The sequence below is a fragment of the Sphaerodactylus townsendi genome, linkage group LG08, assembly GCF_021028975.2.
Source record: "Sphaerodactylus townsendi isolate TG3544 linkage group LG08, MPM_Stown_v2.3, whole genome shotgun sequence".
In the NCBI taxonomy this organism is placed as follows: domain Eukaryota; kingdom Metazoa; phylum Chordata; class Lepidosauria; order Squamata; family Sphaerodactylidae; genus Sphaerodactylus; species Sphaerodactylus townsendi.
Window position 1 is genome coordinate 61989194 of NC_059432.1, and position 26374 is coordinate 62015567.

The 26374-nt window shown below is 41.3% G+C and overlaps 1 protein-coding gene and 1 long non-coding RNA gene across 3 annotated transcripts in view; one reads left to right on the plus strand and one right to left on the minus strand.

The window, feature by feature from the left end:
* CNNM2 (cyclin and CBS domain divalent metal cation transport mediator 2) overlaps nt 1–13571 on the minus strand; it is a 148507-nt gene extending 134936 nt beyond the window's left edge. Inside the window, exon 1 of one of the 2 annotated variants that reach the window (XM_048504845.1) lies at nt 11699–13571. In XM_048504845.1, the coding sequence (XP_048360802.1) occupies nt 11699–13562 (1864 nt within the window). In that variant the 5' untranslated portion in view covers nt 13563–13571. The remainder of the gene's footprint in view (nt 1–11698) is intronic. The other variant, XM_048504844.1, reaches the window with a different exon arrangement.
* An 18-nt stretch (nt 13572–13589) lies between these two features.
* On the plus strand, nt 13590–24802 carry LOC125437381. Its single transcript, XR_007245203.1, has 3 exons — nt 13590–13963; nt 21593–21707; nt 24026–24802. It is a non-coding gene; the product is annotated as an uncharacterized LOC125437381 (long non-coding RNA).
* Nucleotides 24803–26374: the final 1572 nt, after the last annotated feature.

Sequence of the window (26374 nt, forward strand, 5' to 3'; positions counted from 1 at the left end):
AAACTGATAATTCGAAATAGGCTATTCAGACACCATTTTATTATGCTTTCCTTTGGTGTCTAATAGTTGCCCTCTGCTATTCCTCCCATTTCAGATTAAATCCTTTGCTCTAGGTCTAGGAGATCCAGTTTCAAATCCCCACTCTGCCATGGAAGCCTGCTTGAGCCAGTCACATACTCTCAGTCTAACCTACCTCCTCCTGGGACAGTTGCAAGGATAAAAATGGAGGTGAGAAGAACCATGTAAGCTGCTTTAGGCCCCCACTGGAGAGAAAAACAGTATATAAATGAAGTAAATAAATAAAGTATTGCAGCTCCAAGAGCCTGTTACCCAACTGCTTGAAAGGAATCAGAAAATCCAGGGACACAAAGTGTCTAAAAGCATTTACTACCACAAAGCAGCATCAGAGAATATAATTGGCTGTTTCTTATTTATTTCAAGAATTTGTATGTTACTTCTCAGCAGACCTACTTTACGTAACTCACACATAAAAATGCAACAATTATTTATTTACAGTCTGATTTTTAAATTCAAACTCAAGGAACAGAACAATATAAGTTATCAGTATTCAAGCTAGGGACATGAACCAAACATTAAACCAACTAAAAATATTCATAAAACAGGCCTCAGGCTACAAGCAGGTCACAAAACAGCTGAAAGAGATAAAAATATACTTTATTAAAAACCAGCATAAAAAGAAACATTTTGGCTTGGCACCTCAAAGGGACAGATATTCCAGAGACAAAGTGCCACCGGTGAAAAGGCCCTTTAAGGCCTTTTTTCTATTACCACTGGGCTCATCTCTGCTGACGAGAACAGGGCTTGGAAGGAAGATATTATCTGGCAGGATGGATAGTACAGGAAGACACAGTCTTTAAAAGTACTCTGACCTCAAGCCATTCAGTGTTTTAAAGGTAAGACTTCAAATTCTACCTAGAAAAAGCTAAACGGCCAGTGCAGATTTTTCAGAACAAGGGTGATACCAGTCCCACCCCCATCCCCAATAGCCTGGCTGTGACATTTCGGACCAGATGAAGTTCACAGTTTTCAAAGGTCATTGGCAGAAATTCAAAACTGCAGCTTAGAATGGGATCATCCCTTCCAAAGGGCAACTCTAGTGCTTTCCCCAGTACTGACAAACCACAGTTACTCCTAAAGATATGTGAACGTTTTATCAATGGTAACATATGTCAATTTCTAAGGAACTGTTTAAAAAATCTCTCACTCTCAGGAGGTTATTTGCTGATTTTACCCACTTTTGGCCCAATAACCATCACATTTTTGTGATGAATAACATTATAAAGCACATATGTTAACATTATATTTGGCAAAATTCAGACGAATTGGCAATAGCTATAGTACAGTGGTGGCAAACCTATGGCACTCCAGATGTTCATGAACTACAATTCCCATCAGCCCCTGCCAGCATGGCCAATTGGTCATGCTGGCAGGGGCTGAGGGGTATTGTAGTCCATGACCATCTGGAGTGCCATAGATTCGCCACCATGGCTATAGTAGTTAAACTCCAGAGGGCTAAAATTAAGAGAAATTAGATTAACATTACCCCTTGGCAACACTGCCTATTATCTTTTTTAAATGAAAACACTAAATAATCAATGTTACTTTTTTGCTCACAGTTTATTTGCTCACAGTTTATTTATGGCAACCATGTAAGATTTTCAAAGCAAGAGGAGTTCAGAGGTGATTTGCTGTTGCCTGCCCCCAGGATACAACCTTGACATTTCTTGGAGGTCTCTCATCCAAATACAAGCCAGGACTGACCGTGCTTAGCATCTGATATTTGAATAACGCAACGTGTGCATGTGCAAAGTGTCATCAAGTCGCAGCCAGCTTATTGCAACCTCTTAAATTTTCAAGAAAAGACTAACAGAAGGATTGCCAATGCCTTCCTCTGCATAGTGACCCTGGCATTCCTTGGCGTTCTCCCACTCAAATGCTAACCAAGGCTGACCTTACTTAGCTTCTGCCTACACAAATATCTGCAGAAAGATATAGTACTCTTGACTATGTAGTGCATTTTTCATTTGCATTACAATTAGCACCTGCAGAATGTTAGGCAATGCCTCCAGGCTTTTTCACCTATTCCTTTACTCTGGCAGCAAAGAATGCAGGCATGGCCAGAAGCCAAAATAATTTCACTGGTTGTAATCATCTACATTCACATTAAATGTTTTTCATTATACAAAAATGCAGAAACCAGGAGTGGAAAGAATAAAGTTTTATATCAGTTGTCAGCCTGCTCCACAACCATGGGTAAAGTCCTGGAACAGACGGATTTGAAGAAGACTATTTTAGGACAGGGCTCCCCAACAAGGGGCCCATGGGCACTATTGGTGCCCCTGTCACCTTTCCTAGCACCTTTCCTAGCACCCCGTCACTTTTCCTAGCACCCGTCACCTTTCCTAGCACCCTGTCACCTTTCCTAGCACCCTGCAAGTGGGGGGTAAGAGAGGTAGGGCTCTTACCCAGCAGAGTTTCTGGCCACTGATGATCCAATTTACTGGGCAGATTAAAACAAGATTTTCTAGTGCAGGGGTAGGGAACCTGCGGCTCAAGAGCCGCATGTGGCTCTTCTGCCCCTGCACTGCGGCTCCACAAGCCGAGCCACCGGCATCATCCTTGCCCGCCCTGCAGGCAGCAGGGCGGGCACACCAATTGCCCGCAGCCGGCTGGGCCGCGCCACGGACTTCCCCTCTCGCCCGCCCCGTTGGAGCGGGGCGGGCGCTTTCCTGGCGGCCGGCAAGGCCAAGCCGCTGGCCCCATCCTTGCCCGCCCTGCAGGCAGCAGGGCGGGTGCATCCATGCGCTTCTCAGAATGAGTGGAGTAAAAGGTAAAAAGCCCAATATATACAGTGTTATCTTTATTTTAAATGTCAAAAATTATTTGCGGCTCCAAGTGTTTTCTTTTCCCGTGGAAAACGGGTCCAAACGGCTCTTTGAGTGTTAAAGGTTCCCTACCCCTGTTCTAGTGCAAGCTGTCACTGCACCGCTAGCTTTATCCTCCCTCACTCCTCTCTCCAAGCCCCTTTGCTCCTGCACTGGGGCTTTCTCTGTATGGTTGGTTCTTGTGACAGCAATTTTATCTTGCACCCACCACCCTGTGTCAGAATTCTAAAAGTACCCGCAAGCTCAAAAATTGGGGATTCCTAGGTTAGAATACAGGAATTTAGATTAAAATTCTCATACTAGCACGAAACTCAAACAACTTTTGTCAATAATCTCCCTGGTCACAATGTAACTAACAAGAATCAAAATATTTTCCTGCCCTAGTTTAAGAATACAGTACAAATATATCCTTCTTGTACCATCCTCAGAATGACCTTGTGGGATAGATTAGGATGAATTTTCCTAAGGTCTATTCTAGGTTAAACACAAATCCATTCAGACATTTCTGTAGCAAGTTGAAGTTAAGAGTTTGTACATGACCTGAAAGTTAGGTCTGAGAGTGTTATCTTAAGACCACAATACTGTTAGCCTGGATCCAAGTTGCAGTCATTCTCATGACTTGACTGGAACATACTCTGCATCAGAGAAGACAAGCAATGTCCTTACTGGTTAACATCCTTGAGCCAGAAGCCAGCTGAACAGAAGTTTTTTAAAAAGTTTGGAAAAACTTTTAGATCTGCTCATAGAAAATTAGAACTTTAATTTAAAACCACCACTGGTTATCATTGTTTACGGATGTAGACTAGCATCTTCAACTCTATGGTAAAATATTTTAAACCAGAAATAGCTATTAAGATTGAACCTCCTTAGTGTCACTCAACCAAATGAAGTTCGTAGGACTGATCTACTGGATTCCAACAACTAATCACCATGCTTTCTGGCCAGTGCTCCTTATTAAACAGTAGATAAGGTAGGTGACAGAAGGTGATAGCTTCATGAACTCCTGCCCTCAAAAGACAGGGAAACCAAATCTGTTTCTTAAGGCAAAGAGTCTTGCCAACATTCCTAGAAAACTGAGAGGACCCCATTTTTATGTCAGCCATGCAGATGGAGAAGAGCTTGCCCTCTGTCCCGGGAAAAGACCTGCAGGTTTCCTTTGTACTTCTGGAATCTCCAAGAGTCTCTAGACCTCAGTTTGAAAAATGCTGTTCTTGATAATAGCAAGGCTCTATTTGTTTTGAAATGAATATGAACTGTTTCAGCAAGTAATTTGTATGCGTCCTTGTTCACAATGTACATGAACTACAAATGACAAACTTCTAGTATTGTTTTTAAGGCAACAAGAATATTTTCAAACAGGAGTAGGAGCTCTGGAACTACAAACATCTTTACAGCAGCAATCCTACCAAATCAAGTAAGATTTAACAAGATCCATCAATCCAACTTTATTAGATGACATACTTCCTGATAATTATTACTGAATAGGTCTCTTGTGTGACAGCTAAGCCAAACACCCAGGTATCTCACAGCAGTCTGGGACCAATTCAGCTCCAATGCAGCTGAAATGTTTTGTTCAATTTCAGCTAAATTCAAACTAATTAAATCCATTTGAAATGTATTAATTTTATAACCCAAAAGTGAACTATATTGAAGATGCTCCTAATGCAGGCGGGATCAAAGAGGTGCCGAGTTTCTACGTGAGCGCTTGAGAAAACAGGGCCCTAATTTGCAAACATTTTGCCTCCATCTCACCTGCCAAAGGGGCTTACTGTGACTGATGCCCCTCCCCCCTTCTCAGCCCTTGGCCTTTTGCACCTTTTAGTCTAGTTACAAGCTCCCTCCCCAATGATTGTCATAGGGGCTGAAGCCAATTTGACCGTAGAATCCAGGGGAGAGGTCCAGTTGATTCTTTCTGCAGTGGTGGCCACTGAGTATATCACACACAGAGCTCTTTCTGAGGAAATGGCATGGCCTATTTCTCAGAAGGAAACACAGAGTCTAGATCACCACTGCTCTGATTATATTGAAGTGTTCTTAGCTGTGCTCTCAGTTCATGACAATTATTTCCCCGAATAGTGGGGGGAGGGGCAATCTGATGCCCTAGCATAACCCCCGCTCCCCAAAAAGTACACCCAGTAATAGCAAGCATTTGTTTAATAGACAACCAGAGTCTATTTCCTATCAGATCTAGGCACTGGAAAACATGCAGAGTATGAAAGATATATCACAATCTGCACTTAACATATTCCATCATCATATAACTTTAAATGCATGGGATTTTAAATATATCAGCAAGATGCACCAATTGCTCAGATCTAAACAGCACTCAAAGGAAAGAAAATTTCAGCACACCCAAGTGAATGCTGCAGTAATGAATAAGCAAGTTGCAGGTGCCATTTTGTGAAACAGATTATTAATTCAAACTCAGCAATCTTTTAGTGTAATAGAGTAGCAAAGAGAAAGATAACTTGAGGACAAAAAGTAGAACTCAAAGTCTTCAGCCTATTATTGCAGCAGATAAGGAAGAACTCTCAGAAACTCCTGTACAGCAGACCTGTAGAGGGCACTGCAAAGGAAAGCTGTTGTACAATGAACAGTTTGTGCTAAGTGTGCCAGCTTTACAATATTAGTGTCACAATACAAGGCATTTCAAGCTGAATTCTTGCAGTGAGCTAGAAATAGAAGGATTTAGGATCATACATGCTGAGAACAGCTAGTGGAGGAAAAACGACAAGAAAGAATGCCAACAGTGTTAGCTGGGGTTCAGGCAAAATAGAATAATTAAGAACATGATTGTCACAACTGAAAGAGAGGAAACAGAAAAACAACTAACCAGTTTCTTTCTACACCAAAGTGTCTGCACATTTCCTGCAGCAGTCAAGTCATTCCATTTTTTGCAAATGAACACACCTAACTTCTGACTCGAGAGAAGTTGTTCAACTTAGTTCTTAGACTGGATATATATTTTAGCTGCATTGTGTACAGCATTACAGGAAGCTAACAACAACTACAACAACAAGAACAACAACAACAAGAGTAAATCAATTGACCATTCCCTCTTTATACAGGTTCATTTTCTGAACCTCTGTAGGAATGCCACATGGGATCAGATACATGCATACATTAAAAATGACAGTGCATAAATATTCTCTCAAATCACATCATTTGTTTATGAGGGGGGAAATGAAGTATAAACTATATATACTACAAAGATGGCAAAGAAATCAGGTAACAAGTAAGTTTCACCTAGATTCAGCAGATCTTCTATCTGATTTGAAAAGATCCAGCAAGTCTAATCTAGCCTCTTTCAAACTTTAAAACCCAAGCCCACTTCTAAGTTTACACCACTTTATCAACACTCCAAACTCACAGCACACAAAAAATCCTTGTCCACCTATCAATCCACTACTTCATATGTAAGCACCTGTGAAATGGGGCAGTAATCCAATCTTGGCCCCCACTTCCTGGGGGTTGCAGCCCAGGGTAGGTGCACCCTCCAGCCTCCTGCTTCCTTTAGTGCATTCCATATTCATCACAGCAATGTAGAGGATGAGTATTTACCCTTAGCCCTCTCTCCCAACCTCTTGGTTCACCCTTCTGGCCAACCCCCAGAAATGCGGGTAAGTATGGGGAAGTCTTTGCCAGCCCCAAACACTGGGTTTGGAAGAGGACAAAAAAGGGAATATTCCAACTCTCTCCAAAAATCAACTAGCATGCCAGAGGAAGAAAAGCTGAAGTCAGAAGATTCCATATGTTCTTTGCCACTCTAAAGCTTCCAGTTATCTCTTATTATAATGACTTTGGTTACTGCTTTGGGTAGAAATGATGTTTTGGCTTTGGTTGTTGCAGTACATTCTCTTTCACTACACTTTATGCCATACCCTATCTTGAGCATTACAAAGTTTGAGAACCACTTTACCTCATCAATTTTCTTCAGAAGCGCATTTAGTTCTTACACTAATATTAATTAGACTATGTAGATATCCCATTCTCCCTATGTCACTTCAGAACTGCCTCGGAGATATGGCAATACTAAGACTTCCAGCTGCAGGATACAGGCTGCAGGACTATAATTCATCTACACATACCACTCAGGGGCACACACCCAGAAATTCTCAATGTCAATCAGCTTTTAATTTTAATGGCTCACACTATTAATCCTTAAAGAGCTGGATGAGAAACTTTCTTGTTCCTGTATATTTCCATCCTGATTAGTAGCAAAATTAACTTGGCTTGAAAACTAATTCAGTGTTTTTCCCCAGTAGTATGAAAACACTGCACAACAAACAGCATGTGAGGCCAGCCCAGCATCCTGTTTAACCCAAATGTTCTAATGGCTACAGAGAGAAAATATTATTTTATAACTTATAAAATATTATCAGATTGTGGCTGCTTTACTTGCTCCTGTCTCTCAAAGACTTACCAGCCATAATTTTATTTACTTCAATGAGAGAATAAACATTGCCTTTTCCATAAAGGACACAAAAATACTGCTAAAGCGCGAATCTAATTAGCTGCATTAATTTCATTAAAGATATAAACAAAACAGAATTAGTCACTTCAGATAAACCTGTTAATGTTTATGAAGAAACGTGTAATAGAGATATATTACCATCAATACCCACTTTAAAAGATCTCTGATTCTGTTTTTCAATCCCAGTTGTCTTATTCCAGTTGTTTAACAAAACTGTAGACATGAAGAGACTGCTTTAAAAAAGAGAGATCAATTTTAACATCGATAACCTTGGATTTAGTGAACCTAATGTTCACTTTTCCCAGAAGTGAGAAGGAGCACGGGGGAAATGGAAATACACTTTCGCACCATGGGTTCTTCCCCAGCTTTTCTGAGTACTGAACTGAAGGGAATTTTAAAAAATGTTGGAAAAAATTAACAAAGACTCAAAACATGCAGCAGGGAAATTTTTAATGTAAGCCAATCTAGAGCATTAGATAATTCATACATGTGTGCATGTATGTAAAGTGTGCTCAAGTAGCATACAGTTTTCAAGGCAAGAGGCGTTCAGAGGTGGTTTGCCATTGCCTTTCTCAGCAAAGTGACCCTGGACTTCCTTGGTAGTCTCCCATCCAAATATTAAACCAGGCCTGTTTAGGAGACTTGATCTGACAAAATCATAGCTAGCCTGAGCCATGCAGGTCAGAGTAATTATTTTGTATACACATATACAATATATGTTTGACCATATGTTTATTATTTAAATATAAATAATGTTCGGCAGCAATTAATATACTATGTATCTGAGTACAATACAGTGGAACCTCGGTTATCGTTGACATCTGTTTTCGTTCGTTTCAGTTTTCGCCAGTTTTTTGTCTGCGAACAAGCGCCAATTTCGCAACAAAAACTGGCAACCCATGCAGGCTCCATTGCTTGCCAATGGAAGCCTTGGTTTTCATCGATTTCGGTTTTCGCCGAGGTAATCCAGAAGGATTACCGATGAAAACCAAGGTTCCACTGTACATTATTGAAGAGTGCAGGGTTGAATATTCTAAAGTTTAACTTGATTCAAATATGCTACTAATGCTATTTGCAACTACATGGAGCTATTTCTCTCCAAATTATTCAAGAGAGATAGTTATTAGTCTTTTGTAGCAAAATAAAACAGAAATCCAGTGGCACCTTAATGTCAGAGCTCACTTCCTCAGATGTAATGAAAGAAAGAAAATCACACAGCATTTGAGGAAGCAAACATAAACTCATGAAAGTTCATGCTCAGTGGTGGGATCCAAAAATTTTAATAACAGATTCCGATGATGGTGGGATTCAAACAGTGGCGCCGCCGCACACACGCACCTCCAGTCCCTATTGGGCAGGGAGGTTGCTTTAGTAACCCCTTCTCAGCACTCAGAAAAAAATTATATTATTATTATTGTAATTGTTATTATTATTAATTGTATTTATAAACCGCCCTCCCCCGAAGGCTCAGGGTAACCACTTCTAGAGAAGTGGTAACCACTTCTAGAGAAGTGGTGAGAACTGGTTGGATCCCACGTCTGTTCATGCTGGAATAAATGCTGTTAATCTTTAGGATGCCACTGGACTTCTGTTTTGTCTTGTCCAAATAACACACTTTGTTTTGTTTACTACAAAATTGGTCTTGTACCTCTCAAATGGCAAAAATTAAAATACAGGAGTTTGCCCCTTTTCCTTCACATACTGTATGTATATACATATTTGTGTATATACATATACATATACATATACACATACATACATATATATACACACACACACACACACTCACATCTTACAATGCAAAAATAATATATATTTGCAATTTTGCCTGTAAAAACAGACTAACAGTGCAACCCAAAGGAGAGTTGTTCTAGTCTAAACCTATTCATTTAAACGGCCTTAAACTCAGCATATCATTGCTCTGTAAACTATGTCTAGAATTACATTGTAAGGCATTTGTACTTTTAAATTCCACAAATATGGTAAATAGTATAACTTTATATGAATTTTATGTTGTAACAGTAAAATAAATTTACATTTTAGAGAAAAGTACTGCACCTATGCAATTGTTTTCCCAAGATGTTAATGCCCCACCCAGGAGGGGGGGCAGTTTTTTTTCACAGCTTCCAAGCTTCCATAAAGTTCACATCTCTGATGGTGCAATTATAAAAACACTTTCCAGGAAGTTATAAAATTGAATAAACCTGGTTAGGATTCTGAGTAAACCTTCTGCAAAAAGTGTTACTACTTAAGAGTAATATCACAGGAAACCAGAAGACAACCTGACCTAGAAATCTCTTTTCTGTCATGTATCTTCAAAAATAGGTATCCATAACATAATAGTAAGATGTTTAAAAAGAGGTTAAGAGTATATTTTGACAGCCCAAAACCTCTTGTTATGCTAAAGGACAGTGAACTCTTAAAAGATAGAAGGTTAGTAATGTTATCCTGTTTCAGCAAAAATAATCTTAGAAGTCCTGTAGTTCTATAATGACTATTTTGTGTGTGTTCATGAAATAAATTCCCATGGACTAGAAACCACCAGATGAACTGGGCTCTTGTGTGCAAAAGCTCATGTCTCAATAAATATGCCAAAGCTTCTTAAAGATTGGTTACCTTTAAATGGATAACATAGAATGCAGAATCATTCAAAGTTTAGTGCGTCAATCAGACATTGCTCTGAAATATAGCCAGCAGAGTTTACTGCCTAGAAATCAGAAACCTGAGTGCAAAAGTTCAGTTATGGTTCAGGAATTACTTTGAGAATATGTTAACTCTGCCACTACCTGTTTACTTAGCTAAGAGCAAATGAAGCTGGTCACTGAGTGAGACTATTTTCTACTGACTATTTGATCTGTAGACCTTCAAGTACACATTTACATTTCACAGCCTATCTCCATTTTGATGGCTTAGATGTAATAAATAAGCCCCTCAAAATTAAAATAAAGATTTTATCTATTCAATGAAATGTATTCACTCTCCATCAATTTAGTGCTGAACTTCTATTACAAATTCAAACAAGTATGTCTCCTTATAGATACCCAGGCTGTGTAAATCTGCAATGGGAAGGAGCTCCATAATTGATGAACAACTCCTAAAGATGCCTCTCCTCTGGCCTTTGCTGACTGAACCCAACACACAGGAGAGATCAATAAAAGGAGATTTTCTATAGTTGTCAGAGACTGCAGTGGACTGCAAAGGTACATACAACAGAAACCTATAGGTTGCATATACTAAAATTACCCCATAGAAGAACATATCTATGACCACAGTCTGTTTACAAAATACATACAAGTAGTGAAATATCTCCCCTTGGAATGCATGAAAAGCTTTCAAAATAGGAACACTTCAAGGTGCTAATGATACTAAATTACTTACTTAGGCCTAACACCAGTAACGTTTTAAAATATAAAGGACCATTTTATACCACCACAACAAAATTCACATATGGAAGACATTTCTGTATAGGAACAAACATAAAACCGACATTCATTTTTACTGTAAAACAGCTGTGCATGCAACTTTTTCTGTTCTGCATACACTTAGTGGTACATACATCAGGGAGCCACAATCACTTTCCCCAACATGTACATATGAGGTAACAACCACAATTCTATTACCATGCACATAAATGTCATTGTGATTTCTACACAGAAGCAATTCGGTGACAAGAAATTCAGTTCTACATTCTTGGGAAGGTATTTCTTATACAAGATGCAATATTCCTGCTTCACTTTAACTACAGAAATCAATTAGAAAATTGGTGCACAAAGAATAATTCCAAAGCTTTCAGCAACTAACAACTGAATCCAAAAACTCTACATAACTAAACAAAACTCTGCCAAGTGCTCTGTAGAGGTAAGGTGGAGTACAAATTAAATAAAAACACATTCATTCTTTTCAAAAAAGAAAAGACACATTACTAAAGGTGCTAGCTTCATTAATCATTGCCTAAAGAGTTGCATATCTCCTTTGAACACAAAAATGAGATTTGGTCCCTAGAATTTCCCTCTCTTACAAGACAGACACTTGCTCAGAAATACTTTTCATGTACGCATACAAACACAGATTGACCATGTATGTATGTATGAAAGAAAATACATATACCAGAAAGTTAAGATTAGCCATAGCACAGTACTACAATGAACATTAGTTAAAACATAGTTTTTCAACTGTACCTTAAAATCATGGAATTTAGTATTAAACACAGAATTCAATGTCTCAAATTTCATTTTTTGAAAAAATGTAAAATTCCATCCTTTAAATTTAATTTTGCCTTCTCCTTCCCCACCCCCATCATTAACCACCATCATCCCACCTTTTTTGAATTCCTCAAGCATGGCATCAAGCTTGGTATCATTGAAGACAAAATGCAGTGGGTGGTTATAGAAACGGGTAATGGTCTTGAGTGGCGTGCAGTCATCAGGATCCACAAAGGCTAAATCCTTGACAAAAAGAAGGTCCACAATGTTGGAGCGGTCCCCTTCAAAAACTGGGATGCGGGTATAACCACTCTCCATTATCTCAGACATAGTGTTGAAATCAAGCACAGCTTCAGCAGTAATCATGAAGCAGTCCCGGAGTGGGGTCATTACATCCTCCACAGTCTTTGTGCGCAATTCCAATGCACCTTGGATAATATTCAGCTCTTCTTTCACCAGGTCATTGTAAGGGTCAGTAACCCTCAACATCTCAAGTAGTTTTTCACGATTGTATACAGTACCAATTTCCTGTCCTAAGACACAGTCCAGTAGCTTACTGACTGGGTACGAGGCTGGGAAGGTCATCATCATGAAGAATTTGGTGAGGAAGATGGTGTTGGCGCCTACTGCAAGGCCGTGCCGTGAACAGATAGCCTGTGGCACAATCTCACCAAAGATGACGATACCAATGGTGGAGACCACTACAGCCACCAACCCAGAACCAGCGATATCATCAAGCAAGATGGTAAGAGTAGTGTTGACCAACACATTACCCAACAGCAAGGAACAGAGCAAATAATTGCCCTGGCGGCGCACCGGTTCAATGCGCTTAGCATAGTTCTTTTCTTTTTCTGTTCCACAGTTCTGCACAATACGTAACTCCATGGGGTCGAGGGCCATAAGTCCCAGGTTGAGACCACTAAACATGCCAGAGAGGCACAGCAAGAGAGAGATGAAGATCACTTGCAGCCAAAAGGGCAGCAGAAACTTCTTTTCTTCACCTACAATCATCTTGGTATCCTCCCCGTCGTGGTAGACCCAGGTCGTCTCAGTCCACGGTCCCCCATCAGGGCCAATAATACCCCCTCCACCACTGCTGCCACCGGCGGAGCTCCCCGCCCCCCCGAGGATCGCTGGGGAGGACACGGAGGTGCACAAGTAGTAGGATTTGCTCTTCTCTGTTTTGCGCAGAGGCTTGATATCGATCTCAATGATGCCTGAGGTGCGACGGTTCAGGATGATGTGAGGCAGGATGATGATGTCCGAGGTGCGGATGCCGCAACGCTGCGGAGCCGGTGAGAGGGAGCCCACAGGAGCCGGGCCGTCCTCTTGTTCCGCAGGCGGCCGCCTGCTTTCTCCGTCCCGCCGCCTCTCATGCTCCGTAAAGGCGATCCGGGACCAAGTCTCGTTGTTGATATTCTGCCCGTAGACGCGCAGCTTGACACGCGTCCTCTCGCTCACACGCAGCGCTCCCCCTTCCATGTACGACACGTCGTCCGTGTCCTCCAGCCGCAGTCCGATTATCACCGTTTCCTCAGAGTCGGGCGAGCCAGGCAACAAGGAGGCGGCGGCGGCGGCGGCGGCAGCAGCAGCAACTGCAGCGCGTGGGGGCTGCTCTCCCAGACACCGGCTGAGAAGAACCCCCAGCACCAACGGCAACAGCCACGACGACCGCAGGAGGACCCGCGTCTCGCGCTCCACGCCTCGCGCCGGCCCGGCCAAGAGCCAGGCAACGGCCGCGGGCACCGGCGCGGCCATATTCCTGTTACGGGAGAGCGGTGCGGCCACGCATAGCGGAGCAGCTTCGTTACTGCAGCCCCAAGCGACGGCCACCACGGGCTGCGAGCGCCTCGAGGGATGACAAGCGACTACCGGGCCTCGGCCGGGAGCTTCTCCAACCCCTACCCCTGAGGGGAGGGGAAGGGGGAAACGGAGCCCGCGCGTGCGCACCGACCAATCAGGTGCATACAAGCGGGGCATTGGGAGAGGGGGGAGCAGAAAGAAAAAGGCCTCTGCCCAATCAGAGCGCGCACACAAGAAAGGGGAGGGGGGAAAGCGAGCGAGCCGGCCGGTTGTCCTCCTCGCGTAACGCTGAGAGTAGCCGGCTGGGCCGTAAATTAAAGGTGGTGCTGAGGAGTGTTGGGCGGGGTGCAAAGGAGTGGCCAGGTCAACTGTACCCAGCCAATCGACCGAGTTTATGGCTGATTTTGCACGCCGAAATTGCCCCTGTGTGGGAAGCGGAGTCGAACTACCAGACCGACGACCATGTCACTGCACGCAGCCCGTCCAGTCCAGTCAGGATACGGACGGTTTCCGCAGACCAGCCTCCTTTGTCCGCGCGCTGCCCCAGCCGCGAAGGGGAACCAGCGGCACTACTACCGGTATGAACCTTTCCTCACAAACACACGCACCCCCCCCCCCTTAAAGAGCGCGTGACCGGTGCGTCTGTTCAAGCGCAAGCCGGACTAAAGAGAGGGCCAATGGGAAGAGAGAACGGCGTAGATTGGTGAGAGAAGCGGCCAATTGGAAACGAATTCTGTAAGGCTCCTGGATCGTGTTGAGCTGGTGACCGACGACTTGGGTGAATTGAGGGCTCGTGCTGGTCAAATTCCCATCTCGCGCCCTCTCTTCGCTGGTCAAATTCCCATCTCGCGCCCTCTTTGCAAACAGCAAAAGAGTCTAGTGATGTCCAGCTACAAATTTATTGTGGCATAACGTTTCCTGATTCTCTAGCCAGTATGTCTAAGTCACAGCCAAACTAGGGAAGAAATAGCCCATCGGCTCTGATGCCTGCTACAAATGCGTTGTTTTAGATGTACGTGAACATAAAACATTCCAAGTATAGATTCTCGTCGGAGTCGCATTAAATACCTAACAGAACAAGTTAGTGGCACTGGCACGTGCTGCGGATCCTGCTTTGTATCCTCTTTCAGAAGATTGTAATAAGAGGGAAATATTCTTTGAATACTTAAAAATAAATGCCCGTTTTCTCTGCAAGGGTGCTAGCATTTTTTAAAGCAAAAGATCTCAAATCTAAGCATGAGCAGAGAATCTGAAAAGCCTACTAGTCTCTAAGAGTATGAGTGGAGAAAGATTGCTTTCCAAGAATACAAATAGATAAGCCTTTACAGCCACAGCTGATCTAGGCTGTTCCCAGGTAATTTACAACAGCAGAACTTCGAACTTTTGCAGAAACAAAATGTCATAAAATATGTCTCTTCTCACGTAGTATCATGCTGAAGTTTCACTGTAGATTTTTAGGATAAGAATGCCCCATACTTTTATCTGTTGTCTACTTATAAACACAGTCTTATCTGAAGAACCTAAATTTTCGTTAAAGCATTACAACTCTGTTTTTAATCCCTACAAATTAAATCAATGTTAAAAATTCAAGTCTAATTTTGTGGAATCAAAATATAAAAACGGGCAAGAATTAGCTCTGATGCTCTATCATAAGCTAAGTGAGAAAGAATATTTCAAACAAATGTTTGAAGCTTTGATGAATGAAGGATCCTATTTGTAATTGGTTAAATAATTTATGGCCCAATCCAAGGAGAAGAATGAAACCATTTATGGGAATAGCGTGGCCTTGTGCCAACGCATTTGCCCCCTCCACCAATGTAAGGGCACATTTGCCAATGGAGAGAGCAAACATGCTGGCATCTCGCCTCCCCACAGCCCCGAACCCCAGAAGTGGGCGCCACAGTAGAGTTAGCTGCTGTCCAAATGGACCCCAGCTCAGGGGTGGGGCACGCCAGGGCATTCTCAGGGGTGGAGCAGACTTTAGTTGTCTTCCACCTGGGCTTTGGGGTTGGGAACACCACAGACAGTGTGGTGTAACTTCAACAAAGCCCTATAAAAGGCTTCCCAGGCGACCAGAGGAGGTTGTGTTTGCTGCCTGCCAATGCCACTGGAAGTCCTCAAGAGGTGGTGCGGCAGCACAATAGTAGCACCATACCTGCCACCAGAGCCCTTTGGATGGGGCTGCCCATGTAATGTCTGCAATCCTAAGCATGCTTACAAGGAATTAACTCCTAATAAAATGAGTTGTACCTATTTCCAAAAACATGTTCAGGCTCTTAATATTGCAGTTCGATAATATGTTTTAGTTATTTCATTGTGCAACAGGTTTTTTCCTTGTTTGGTGAAACACTGGTATTCTTTTGCATAAGATTATTCTGAGTTAAAATTCTCATTATTAAGCTGTGATTTATTAATTTAAAACGTGCATTGACCTTAAAAAATGAAATTAGGTACACATCCTGTTTACTAGGGTAAAGTGGTGGCTGGTGTGGCATTGTGGTTAGACAGTCAGACTAGTATTGGTGACCAGGTATGAATTTCCCCACTCTGCCATGGAAGTCTGTTGGGCGACCTTGACCCTATCACAATCTCTTAGCCTAACCTTTCCTCATAAGATTGTTGATGTGAGGGTTAGGTAGAGAAAGGCGAGCAATCTGAAAAGCTGTTTTGAATACCCACACAGGGAGAAAAGCAGGCTATAATATTTTAAATAATAATTAAAGTAATGCTAGCTAAAAATTAGCAGTTTTGCATATGCAAAGTCTGAGTCATGCAAATTACCACAGAAAATGGAAAATAGCCATTTCTACATCTCTGCATCAAAAGCAAAGCACAAAATGTATCCGAAGAGGTCAATCGCTACATGACTTACAAAGCTGATATTCAGTACATGTTTAATCTAAAACTAAACCACTTACCAGAAAAATCTAAAAATAATATTTTTACATAAAACACTGAAAATTTAGGGCACAGAATTTGCACATAATGGATGTCAGGACACCAGCAGCGAGCAAACATGAACATGGATGGAGGGCCCTTGGCACTGCTCCTTCACACACTTCAATGAACGTTAAGATTGCTTCCAGAATCAGCCAGGGTGGAGGTTTCTATGCTCACAAAATCTAAATAGAATTTATTAACATATACATTTAGGTTGCAGTGGAAATCCAAACCCTTAGAGTGATAATTAAGCCATTTGTTTATATCCCAAATTTTTAGTCCAACTCTGCATATATTGACATAAATAAATCTCATCTATGTTTAGGGCTGTAGCTGTATTCAAAAGTTAAGTTTTACTAATTTGTAAATGTCTTTTAATCACAATTTTGGATTATAAATTTCAATAATTTGCCAGCATTGTATTGCACCATCCTCTGGTGACACAAATGTACTTGTTTGGAGATTTTTACCCTGCATTTTAAACTGGGTAATTTTTTAACTTATTATGGCACTACAGCTCCCTCTGGTGTCAGAAAAATGATAACTGGTAAAATTCAACCACACTTATTAGAATAGTATCTTTTCAAAGAATCAACTAAAATAAAATGTCACACATTAATAAAAAGAATTTCTCAGATACCTTGACCAGGCGGATGTTAAGCAAAACAAACAAAGGAAGTGATAAAAAATGTATCTTTGGTTTAGTTTTTAAGTAGAAGATGTGGTGCGCTATGCATACTTAAGTCATGCTAGTTACAGAAAATATATGGTACATTTGCACCAGGCTTCTTCAACACAAATACAGTGGCATTTCATCCTGTGAAAATACCAAAAATAACCTGGTCTATATAACTGCTGGCTGAAATTTATCCATATCTCAAAGGTCTAGGACAATCTGATTTTTTTTTTGCACTTAGGGTGTCTTAATATATTACTGTAATATCTGCATGACACTTGCTGGGCTTTTTTGAAAGCAGCTAGTCTGCAGACAGACAACAACTGAACACCCCCCCCCCTCTCTCTCACACACACACACACACACACACACTGTTTTCTGCTATCAAGTCATATCTGACTTACGGTGAGCTGTGATAGGATTTTCAAGGCAAGACACGTTCAGAGTGGTTTGCCATTGCCTGCCTCCACGTCAAGACCCTTGGACGTCTCCCATCCAAATTCTTGCTTGACTTGGCCCTGCTTAGCTTGGAGTCCTGAAGAAATGAGGCTTAGCTGGGCTATCCAGGTCAGGGCACCCTCCTCTTACTCACCAGTTTATGACATTTTGAATATCTCTAATAAATGATATTTCAGTATTATTGCCATGAGCCACATGGTTACTTACAAGTTTTCACTAATATTTGAGTTTGTACTATCATTTACTGTCCCTCTATCCTTTTGAAAGTGGTGTGAAACATTCTCTCATGGTAGTTGGCTCTTGCCTGCCTCACCTAGGACCCTGGTGACAGGTGCAGTGGGAGGCTTAGTGGGATAATGTGGCAGTGATTCTGAGATCCCCCTCCTGCCCAGGATTTTTGCCCAGGGCCCCAGAATAACTGAGACCAACCCTGGTTGTGATGGTGGGCTCTTCATCATTTCTCCATATTGTACAGAAAATACAATAAAGTATTTTGCAGTTATTGAGCTATTTAATCCGTTTATGGACACAAGAAATCTAAAAACAAATGTAAGCATCCTATGGTGATTTCCTCACTGGCAATTAATCCTGGGATAGTCACCTAAAATATCCAGATCTCCTCGAGATCTCCTCACAGCTGAACCATGGAACACAGATCAGTCCCGTTTCTGGTGCTCCTCCCCCCCCCCATCACAGGATTTTCTTGGACCTGCTTGTATATGCACCTTTTTGAAAAAACACTCCAATGGGAGCTAATAGGAGTCAGGGGCTACACATTTGAGGGTTCATAACTTTGGCCCCCATGAACCAAACTTCACCAAACATGGGTGGTATCATTAGCAGAGTCTCCTAAAGATACCCTGAAAGTTTGGTGCTGCTCACTTAACAGTTGCACCCCTGACAGCAGGCACCCCCTCAAGGTGCCTCAAGGTGCTTCAAGACGAGATAGGGTTTATATTTTAATTATTAGAGCCTGTATTTATTGAAATTGTGGTTTTAAATTGTTATTGTGCTCTATCTATATGTGTTCACTGCCCTGAGCCCTCCGGGGGAGGGCGGTCTATAAACCCAATAAATAAATAAATAAATAAATAAATAAATAAATAAATAAATAAATAAATAAATTTAAAAAAGGGGGCAGGGCTAGATGTCTTCACTAGAAACATGCTGCAGTGAGGATGCTGGAACCTGGATGAAAAGTGCTGATTCTTTTGAAACTTGGTTGTATGTAGATTAAATTTTCAGTGGGAATTCGGCCTATGTGAAAATGGTCTTTTTAAGGAAGTTCCTCAAAATAATCCCTAAGAATGCTTGTACTTGGAACAGAAGGCTATCTTGATTATGCAGATCCTGGAATCATGTTTCCAAATTAGGCTAGCCAAAGAATCAGGCTTCACAAAGGGGACTTTTCTTGGGGAGGTACAGAGGGACTCACAATGGATAGCCTGCTGAGCTGCATTCCTTTTATAGTTGCTCAGAACAGGTACTGTGGCATTGACCAATTTATCAGTATTCCCTTTTCATAGACAATATAAGAATGAAAATAATCTGCAATTCTTGCCTAATTTAAAACAATGGCCATTTCCGCACGAATGCGGAAGCGGCCGGGTCGGCGTTTCCGATGCCGACCCGACGACGCTGGGACCGTCCGCACGGACGGTCCTGGAAAGAACCGGGCAGCCGGCGCCACAGAGCGCCGGCGCCCGGCCGACCCGGCATGTCCCCGGGCCTCCAGCGCGTCGCCGAGGCCCGGGGACAAGGTAAGTGCCGGGTGGGGGAGGCGTCTCGAAGCCACTGTCGTTCGCTTGGCAGTGGCTTCGAGGCGGCGTTTCCCCAACAAGAGCGCTTCCGAGCGCTCTGGGGAAACGCCGGCTTCGCGGCGGTCAGGCGGCGTGAGGGCGGTGCGGCTGCGATGCAGCTGCGCCCCCTGTGCGAATGGTGGCCTGGAGACGGCGTTTTTGCCGTCTCCAGGCCGCCATTAAATGCCCGTGCGGAAACCAGATCAGAATGTAAATGGAGAACACTTTAAATTCTTTCATAATTCATTAATGTATTTACAACTATGACATTTACAACATGCTCTTCTTTAAAACCCACTTATGGCTCCTTGCAAGACAATAAATAAAACACATCACAATAAAATCTAAAAACAGCATAGAAAAGAAAAATTCAGCAGTGTAGAAATAAACCCACCATAATAAATATCCAACAGTAGCAAATAATTTTCTTAATTACAGTAGCAAGGGATAGAAACAGGGTAGTCACATGAGCAAAATAAAATAATAAAAATAAAATACTGTTAGATACCAAAGAATAAATAGGGGAGTGGGCTGTGTGGAATTCAACAGTCTGTCTGAGAGAATAACAATTCTTTCTCCCGGTATCTAAAGCTTAACAAAATTAGGACCACCTAAACAACTGAGAGGAGGCCATTTAAGAGCTGAACTGCCGCCACCCCCTCCCGCAATATTCATCAACTGTGTTCATGTAACACACACAAATTATGGGGCATTTAACATAGCCTCAAAGTATTGCCAGTTATCCTATGTCCTCCTAGTTTCATTAAACTTTATTTCTATGTACATTGCTTAAGACAGACAAGACTACCAAGAGTTCAGCTGCTGTCTTGAAGTACGTGACTATAAAAACAAACCTTTAGTTTCAAAATGAGAACAATTTGGTTGCTAATGCTTTGAAAGAATAGAACATATGGCTATACAAAAATATGTAGCATCTGCATTGCCTTCCTGTTGGTGTTTTTATGAGCCTATACAATAAAGCAATTAAAAATTAACTTCGGTCTCAATGCTTCCCTGCTGTATATATCGCCCTCCTGCTCCGGATCTGACATTTCTTTTCCTCATTACCTAGGTCTGGGCATTTAATATTGATGAGGTGAATGCATTTAATAACAGCATCTTAGCATAAGGTTGCCCAGGGTTTTTTACCAGATCAAAGCAGAGTCTTAAAAGTTATATGCCAGAATTATCATAAATAAGACTTAACTGTTTTATCTCCCAGTAAGGGGCAATGAAGGGTTTCATTTGCATTCTAGGGTAGCAGTTTGATTAATTACTGTATAAATAGATGAAGGTACAGATTTAGGGCCTAAATCTGGAAGCATTTAAAGCATGTCTTTCTCTGGCCAGGAAACACTTGAATATAGTACCCAGGGAATAGCCCAAATATAAATGGTTTTTCTATAAATAAGCGTCTCAGAGTTAACATACGCCTTTCTCATTCGAGACTAAACATTGCTCTGCAACTCTTAAGGAATAAAACAAGCCTATTGAGTTCTTCTTTTCATTGGGGGTGGGGTGGGAATAGCATGCTTCAGGTTCACTGCATTTCAGAACCTTGTTGGTTAAAATCTGCTAAAGATGCTTCTGGGAGTTTTTCCAACGTCCACGAAGCAACATCAGAATTGCCTGACTGGTTCCAAGCAAGGGTACATCTGATCCAGCACTCTGTCAACAACAGTAGCCCATTTCAGGGAGCCTTACAAACAGCAAGATGGAGATAGCCATCCCTGGTTTACCTCCAGTTCTCATTAAAGGTTTCCATTGTTAGTTATCATGACTGAATAGACACATCCTCTGTGAATTTGACTTATGGTTTTCTAAAGCCATCATATATTTAGGCAATGAATTCTATACTAGTTATGTCAACACTGATAAAAGTTCCTTTTGTTTGTCCTGAACCTACCTCCATGCCCCTAAGGTACAGGAATTTGAAGGGAGGAAATTTTTTATCCTCTATCTCATTATTGTTGATATTTCCCCCTTTTTCATTGGGAGAATTTACATATTACATAATAGAGATCCATGTAGCTTGTGATCATCATGTGACTTCATATTGTGGAATACAATTTTAATGCAATTAGTTTTACAGTTTCCAACTCATAGTGTACCCTGTTATCACACAGTCATTGAAAATACTGTCAGCAAGAATGGTTATAGAAAGGGGTTTCAACAACCTCATGTGGTCTTTTTGAGTGCATCTTTCAAGAAGCAAAGAAGAAAAAGCAAAAGAGGAGTTACTTTTATTCCCCAAATAATTTTGGAAGACAAACTTGCAAAATATAGTTTTATTCAAGTACATTTCTAATGAACTTTTTTCTTTCATTTCCAAGTTTTTGAAGATTTGAAGGTCTGAAGGTGTATCCTGAGTGGTTGCTGTCTAGTGTGGTAATCAATGAGTTTCCTGATTCTCTTCTCTCCCAAGGACCACAGTGTTGCTTTACTTTTGTATGTAATTACTTGGAGACTATTTATGTTGATAAGAGATATATAGCTATCACAAATAAATAACATGATGCCCAAAGGAAGGTATAGACTGCTTAGTCTCATGACAAGCTGATGTTGTAAATTCAGATATTGTATTCCAAAAAAATTGTGATGTCTGGGAAGTTCTAAGTGGTAAAGTACATATGAATATCTAACATATATTTCCCATTTAAACTTATATTCTGATCCATCGTTTCAAACTATTGTTCCAAATACATTTTTAACATCTTAAGTTTGTCTTGCAAGGCTGATTTTAGATTTGTAATTTACCTTTATCATCAATATCTCTAATTCTCAAGAATTTGTGGATACTTAAATCTGGAGACTGGAGATGTAAAGACAGCACAGATCTTTCTACAAACATGTAAAATACCCCAGGAAAATCCAAAATATTAAAAATATTAAAGGGGGGGGGGTGTTTCTCTCTCACACACACATACACACATTATGGCCAGGGCCAGAAGGAAACATAGGGTGATTTGCTACTTGCATGAACCACCCAGGAATGGGTGCTCACTAATGTTCAACAGCAGCCACCCCACATATGCCAGCGTAGTATAGTGGTTAGAGTTTCAGCCATGATCTTGGAAATCCAGACTTGGTTCACCACTCAGCCATGGAAGTTTACTTGGTGACCCTGAGTAAGTTACACACTCTCAGTCTAACTAACCTCACTGGATTGCTGTGAGCATAAAATAGAAGACAAGATTAAGGTTGATGGATAGGAAGGAGAGAAGAAAGAAAGGAAAGGGATATGGGGTTACCAGAAAGAAGGAATGAGGAGATAATGTGGGGAAGAGGATACAGGGGAACATGAGGTAACTTCCAAAAACACCTCGCAGCCCCCTCTCTTGTCAATATATATAATTCTCAATATGGCCAGATCTGTGGATACTTAAGTCTAGAGATACTTAAATCTCTCAATCTCTCTCAGGAGTTAATCCACCCACAAGAAGCATCCGTAGTTTGCAAACCCTCAGTGGTCATTGCTAGGCAACTGCACAGTATAGCCAGTCTTCAAACTTCTGTCAACAAAAGGGCTATTTTGGCCTTGCTATTTTACTTGTCAGACTCACCAAGGACTGGCTGCTTGCTACTGCTCAGTAGCAGCCATATGAAAGCAAGTGTGCTGTGGCAGTTACAGTTTCAGACTAGGATCTGGAAGATCCAGGTTCAAATCCCAGTTCACAGGATGACCGGAGGGCAGTCTCAGCCTAACTTACCTTACAGGATTGTTGTGATGATAAAACAGAGAAGAAGAAAAAGTAAGCTGCTTTGGCTCTCCATTGTGGAGAAAGACAGAGTGTAAATGAAGTAAATCAATAATAAATATAATTGAAGATGAGGAGGCAGCTAAAAAATAGGTTGGTGGGTGGGAAGAAGAGAAGGAATCAGGGAGAGATGAGAACATGGGGTTGCCAGGAGGAGAAAAAGGAGAAGAGGATACAGGATGAAATGAGGTTTCTCCCATCACCTCCCCGTCACACACACACACACAAATCCCTATGGCTCTCCACTGGGCGAGTGGGCCTGGTTGCTAGACTCCTTCAATGGAACCCTAATTTTCCAAGTAGAGGCTGCCAAGGGAAAGGAAGGGGGAAAGCCAGGGGAGAAGTAAAACTAATTTGACTGGTGGATGGGAAGGAAGAAGCAGAAAAAGGAAAGAGGCTATGGCGGTTTTCAGGGAAAGGAAAGGAAAAACAGTGGAGAGATGACATGGTCCCTGCAAGTCCTTATAGGACCCCTGCTTGCTTAATTTATAATTCACTACTTGTGAATTAATTATTCACAGATGCAAAGCACAAATTGAAGGACTGGGAGACAAATCTTTATATATCTTATAGATGGTTGTACATGCAACACTGCAGCAAAAACAGTTGCTTTGATTTCAGTAAGAGTCCAAAGTGCAAAGTATTCTGAACCTGTTCAGATGCTGGACATACAAGATTTCTTATCTGGCAGTATGGAATTTGTTGTCGCTATAAACTCTACAATTGTTGCTATTCTCTCCCTCCCCCCTCCTGTATACACATCACTTGCTGCCACCTGTGCAAATTATGGTAATGGTGAAGACCATCCAATAAAAGAATGAAAACTTCCTCACAGGACTGTCACAATATAGGTATGACAAAAATAAAAGCGCACTGCCAGTTCAAATATTGAGTTTATAGCATTAGATCTTATTGACACAGATAAACATCACTTTAGAGTAATCTTTCATTTCACAATAGAGTAGTCACTTTAAGAGTTTCCCAGAATTAATCTGCCCTTTCTTCCAGCAGACAGTGGGCTGACTGACACATCATCTGGATTTTCTACAACTGACAACTCTGCACCTGACAGCTAGAACATGATGTTATTCGAGCTCTACATTTGAAGGGGATGTTACAATTCTTTTTGTGTTGTTATACTGGTAGTGCCCCACTTACACATGCAAGAGATCATTTGATGGTGCAGTACTCAAGTATTGAAACTGCATATTGGAATCCACCCTCGCGCTTCAGAAAAATGAACACCATATTTATCTCTCTCAAATCCAAAACTTTTTTAGGCATTAAGTAAGAACACTCAATCTAGGGTTTATATCTCTCTGCACTCCAGTGCCAGGAATAAACCAAGAATTTTTTTTTTAAGTGTCTCGTCTCAGTCCTTGCTGAAATGCCAAGCAGCGCACCAGCGGAAATTAAGGCAAATGCCCTGGCATTTAACAGTGGCCTTTTCACAAATGCATAGGTAAAAGGGAAGTCCTACTGATGAAACTCTCCAGTAGCCTCAACGGGGTTTTGAACAGTTCCAGTGAAATGTCATGTCTTTTTAACAAATATGATTTTCATAGGAATCAGCTCTTTCATGCTTACTTTGAAGATTGTCTTTGATACCAGAATTAATTAGCGAAAATATTCCTGCAGGAGCATTCACACATTTTTAGGAATAACAGCAATGGGTGGGAAGGGCTATTTCGTCATCTCCTTTATCTATAACCTGTTTCAACATTAAGTAGTCCTGCTGTATATTCAATATTTTTTCAATAGTAAAGAAAATAATGAGAACAGGCATAAAGAAACAAAGTGTGTTGTCTGTAATTAACAGCTGGAAAATGTCAAGTGGCTTCTTCTATCTGCTCTACTCTCCCACTTCTACATCAATCCTGACTAGAAATTAATTTTTTAAAAATATAATGAAACTATTTTATGACAATACCACAAAACCAAGCATTTGTATCATCTTATAATAAATGCAGTCACTCTTCCGATGTGTAGACAATACCACAGGATTACTAAAGAATCCCAAACCACTGAAGGGTCTTTTCTGCACAGCCAAATATAACATCATGACGACAGTACAGAAAGCATTTTGGGGAGGAACTCTGCACATCTCTGTCTCTCAAAACCAAAAAAAAGTCAAAATGGGTTTTTTTTAAAGGTCTTCAAGATGTTATATTCGTGCTGTGCAGAAAAGACCAAATACATGTTACATATTTTAGAAAACATTGTTCTGTCTATCAATCCTGGTAAGGTTTGATGAAATCCAAGCCAAGACAAACATGAACAGTTTTCAATATAATTATTACTTGATCGAACAGCTCATTATTAACACTGCTTGTCATAAAAAAACACTTTCCAAAGAACAAGCCAAGAAAATCAAGCCATAAATGAGAGCATTATTTCTCTCCTTAGCCTGTTACATTTTCCTGCCCAGGCTCAGTTCATATACCTTTCTGGATGGTCTCCTTTTCTTTGGTTTCCTTGGCACACTCATCAGTTGTTATCTCACTTCATGTAACCTGGCTTTGGAATGCACTGGTGCAAAGTTTCTCTATACAAATAACTTTGAAGACTATTGGTTGTTGTGGGTTTTCCGGACTGTTTGGCTGTGGTCTGGTAGATCTTGTTCCTAACTGAAAACCCCACCCGCAATACAATGCAGTTAACCATACCTTTGCATAGCAAGTTCCATCCAAACACTTACTGATTGCTTCCCCACCCAGGGACATGGAGAATATATACCCCACTAACCATTCCCTTCTCACTGGACACAGTGTGTAACAGACTTCTCTCTGTGATACACCTCTGAAGATGCCAGCCACAGATGCAGGCGAAACATTAGGAACAAAATCAACAAGACCACAGCCACACAGCCTGGAAAATTCTCAACAACCAGTTGAATCCGGCTTCGACAATACTTTAAAGACTGCCAGTAGCGCAACAACCAGTTGAATCCAGCTATGAAAGCCTTCGACAATACTTTAAAGACTATGATCTGCCAATAGCTCATTACACCTGTTCAGAAAAAAAGGCAGAGATGCTGCAGGAATGTGTCTGTAAAGCATTCTCAAGTCCCAGCTAACTTATGATGAACCCTCGTAGGGTTTTCAAGGCTTGAGCCCCAGGTGCCACTCCCAATGGTCATGTTGAAAATCAGCAGAAAAAACATCCTGATGCTGTGCATATCATAGCGGGGGACTTTAATCATGCAAACTTAAAAGCGGTGCTCCCCAAATTCTATCAGCATGTTAAGTGTTCTACTAGAGGAGCCAATACATTAGACAAAGTGTATACCAACATTAAGGATGGCTATAAGGTCATACAATTACCACACTTGGGACAGTCAGATCATGTGTCACTGTT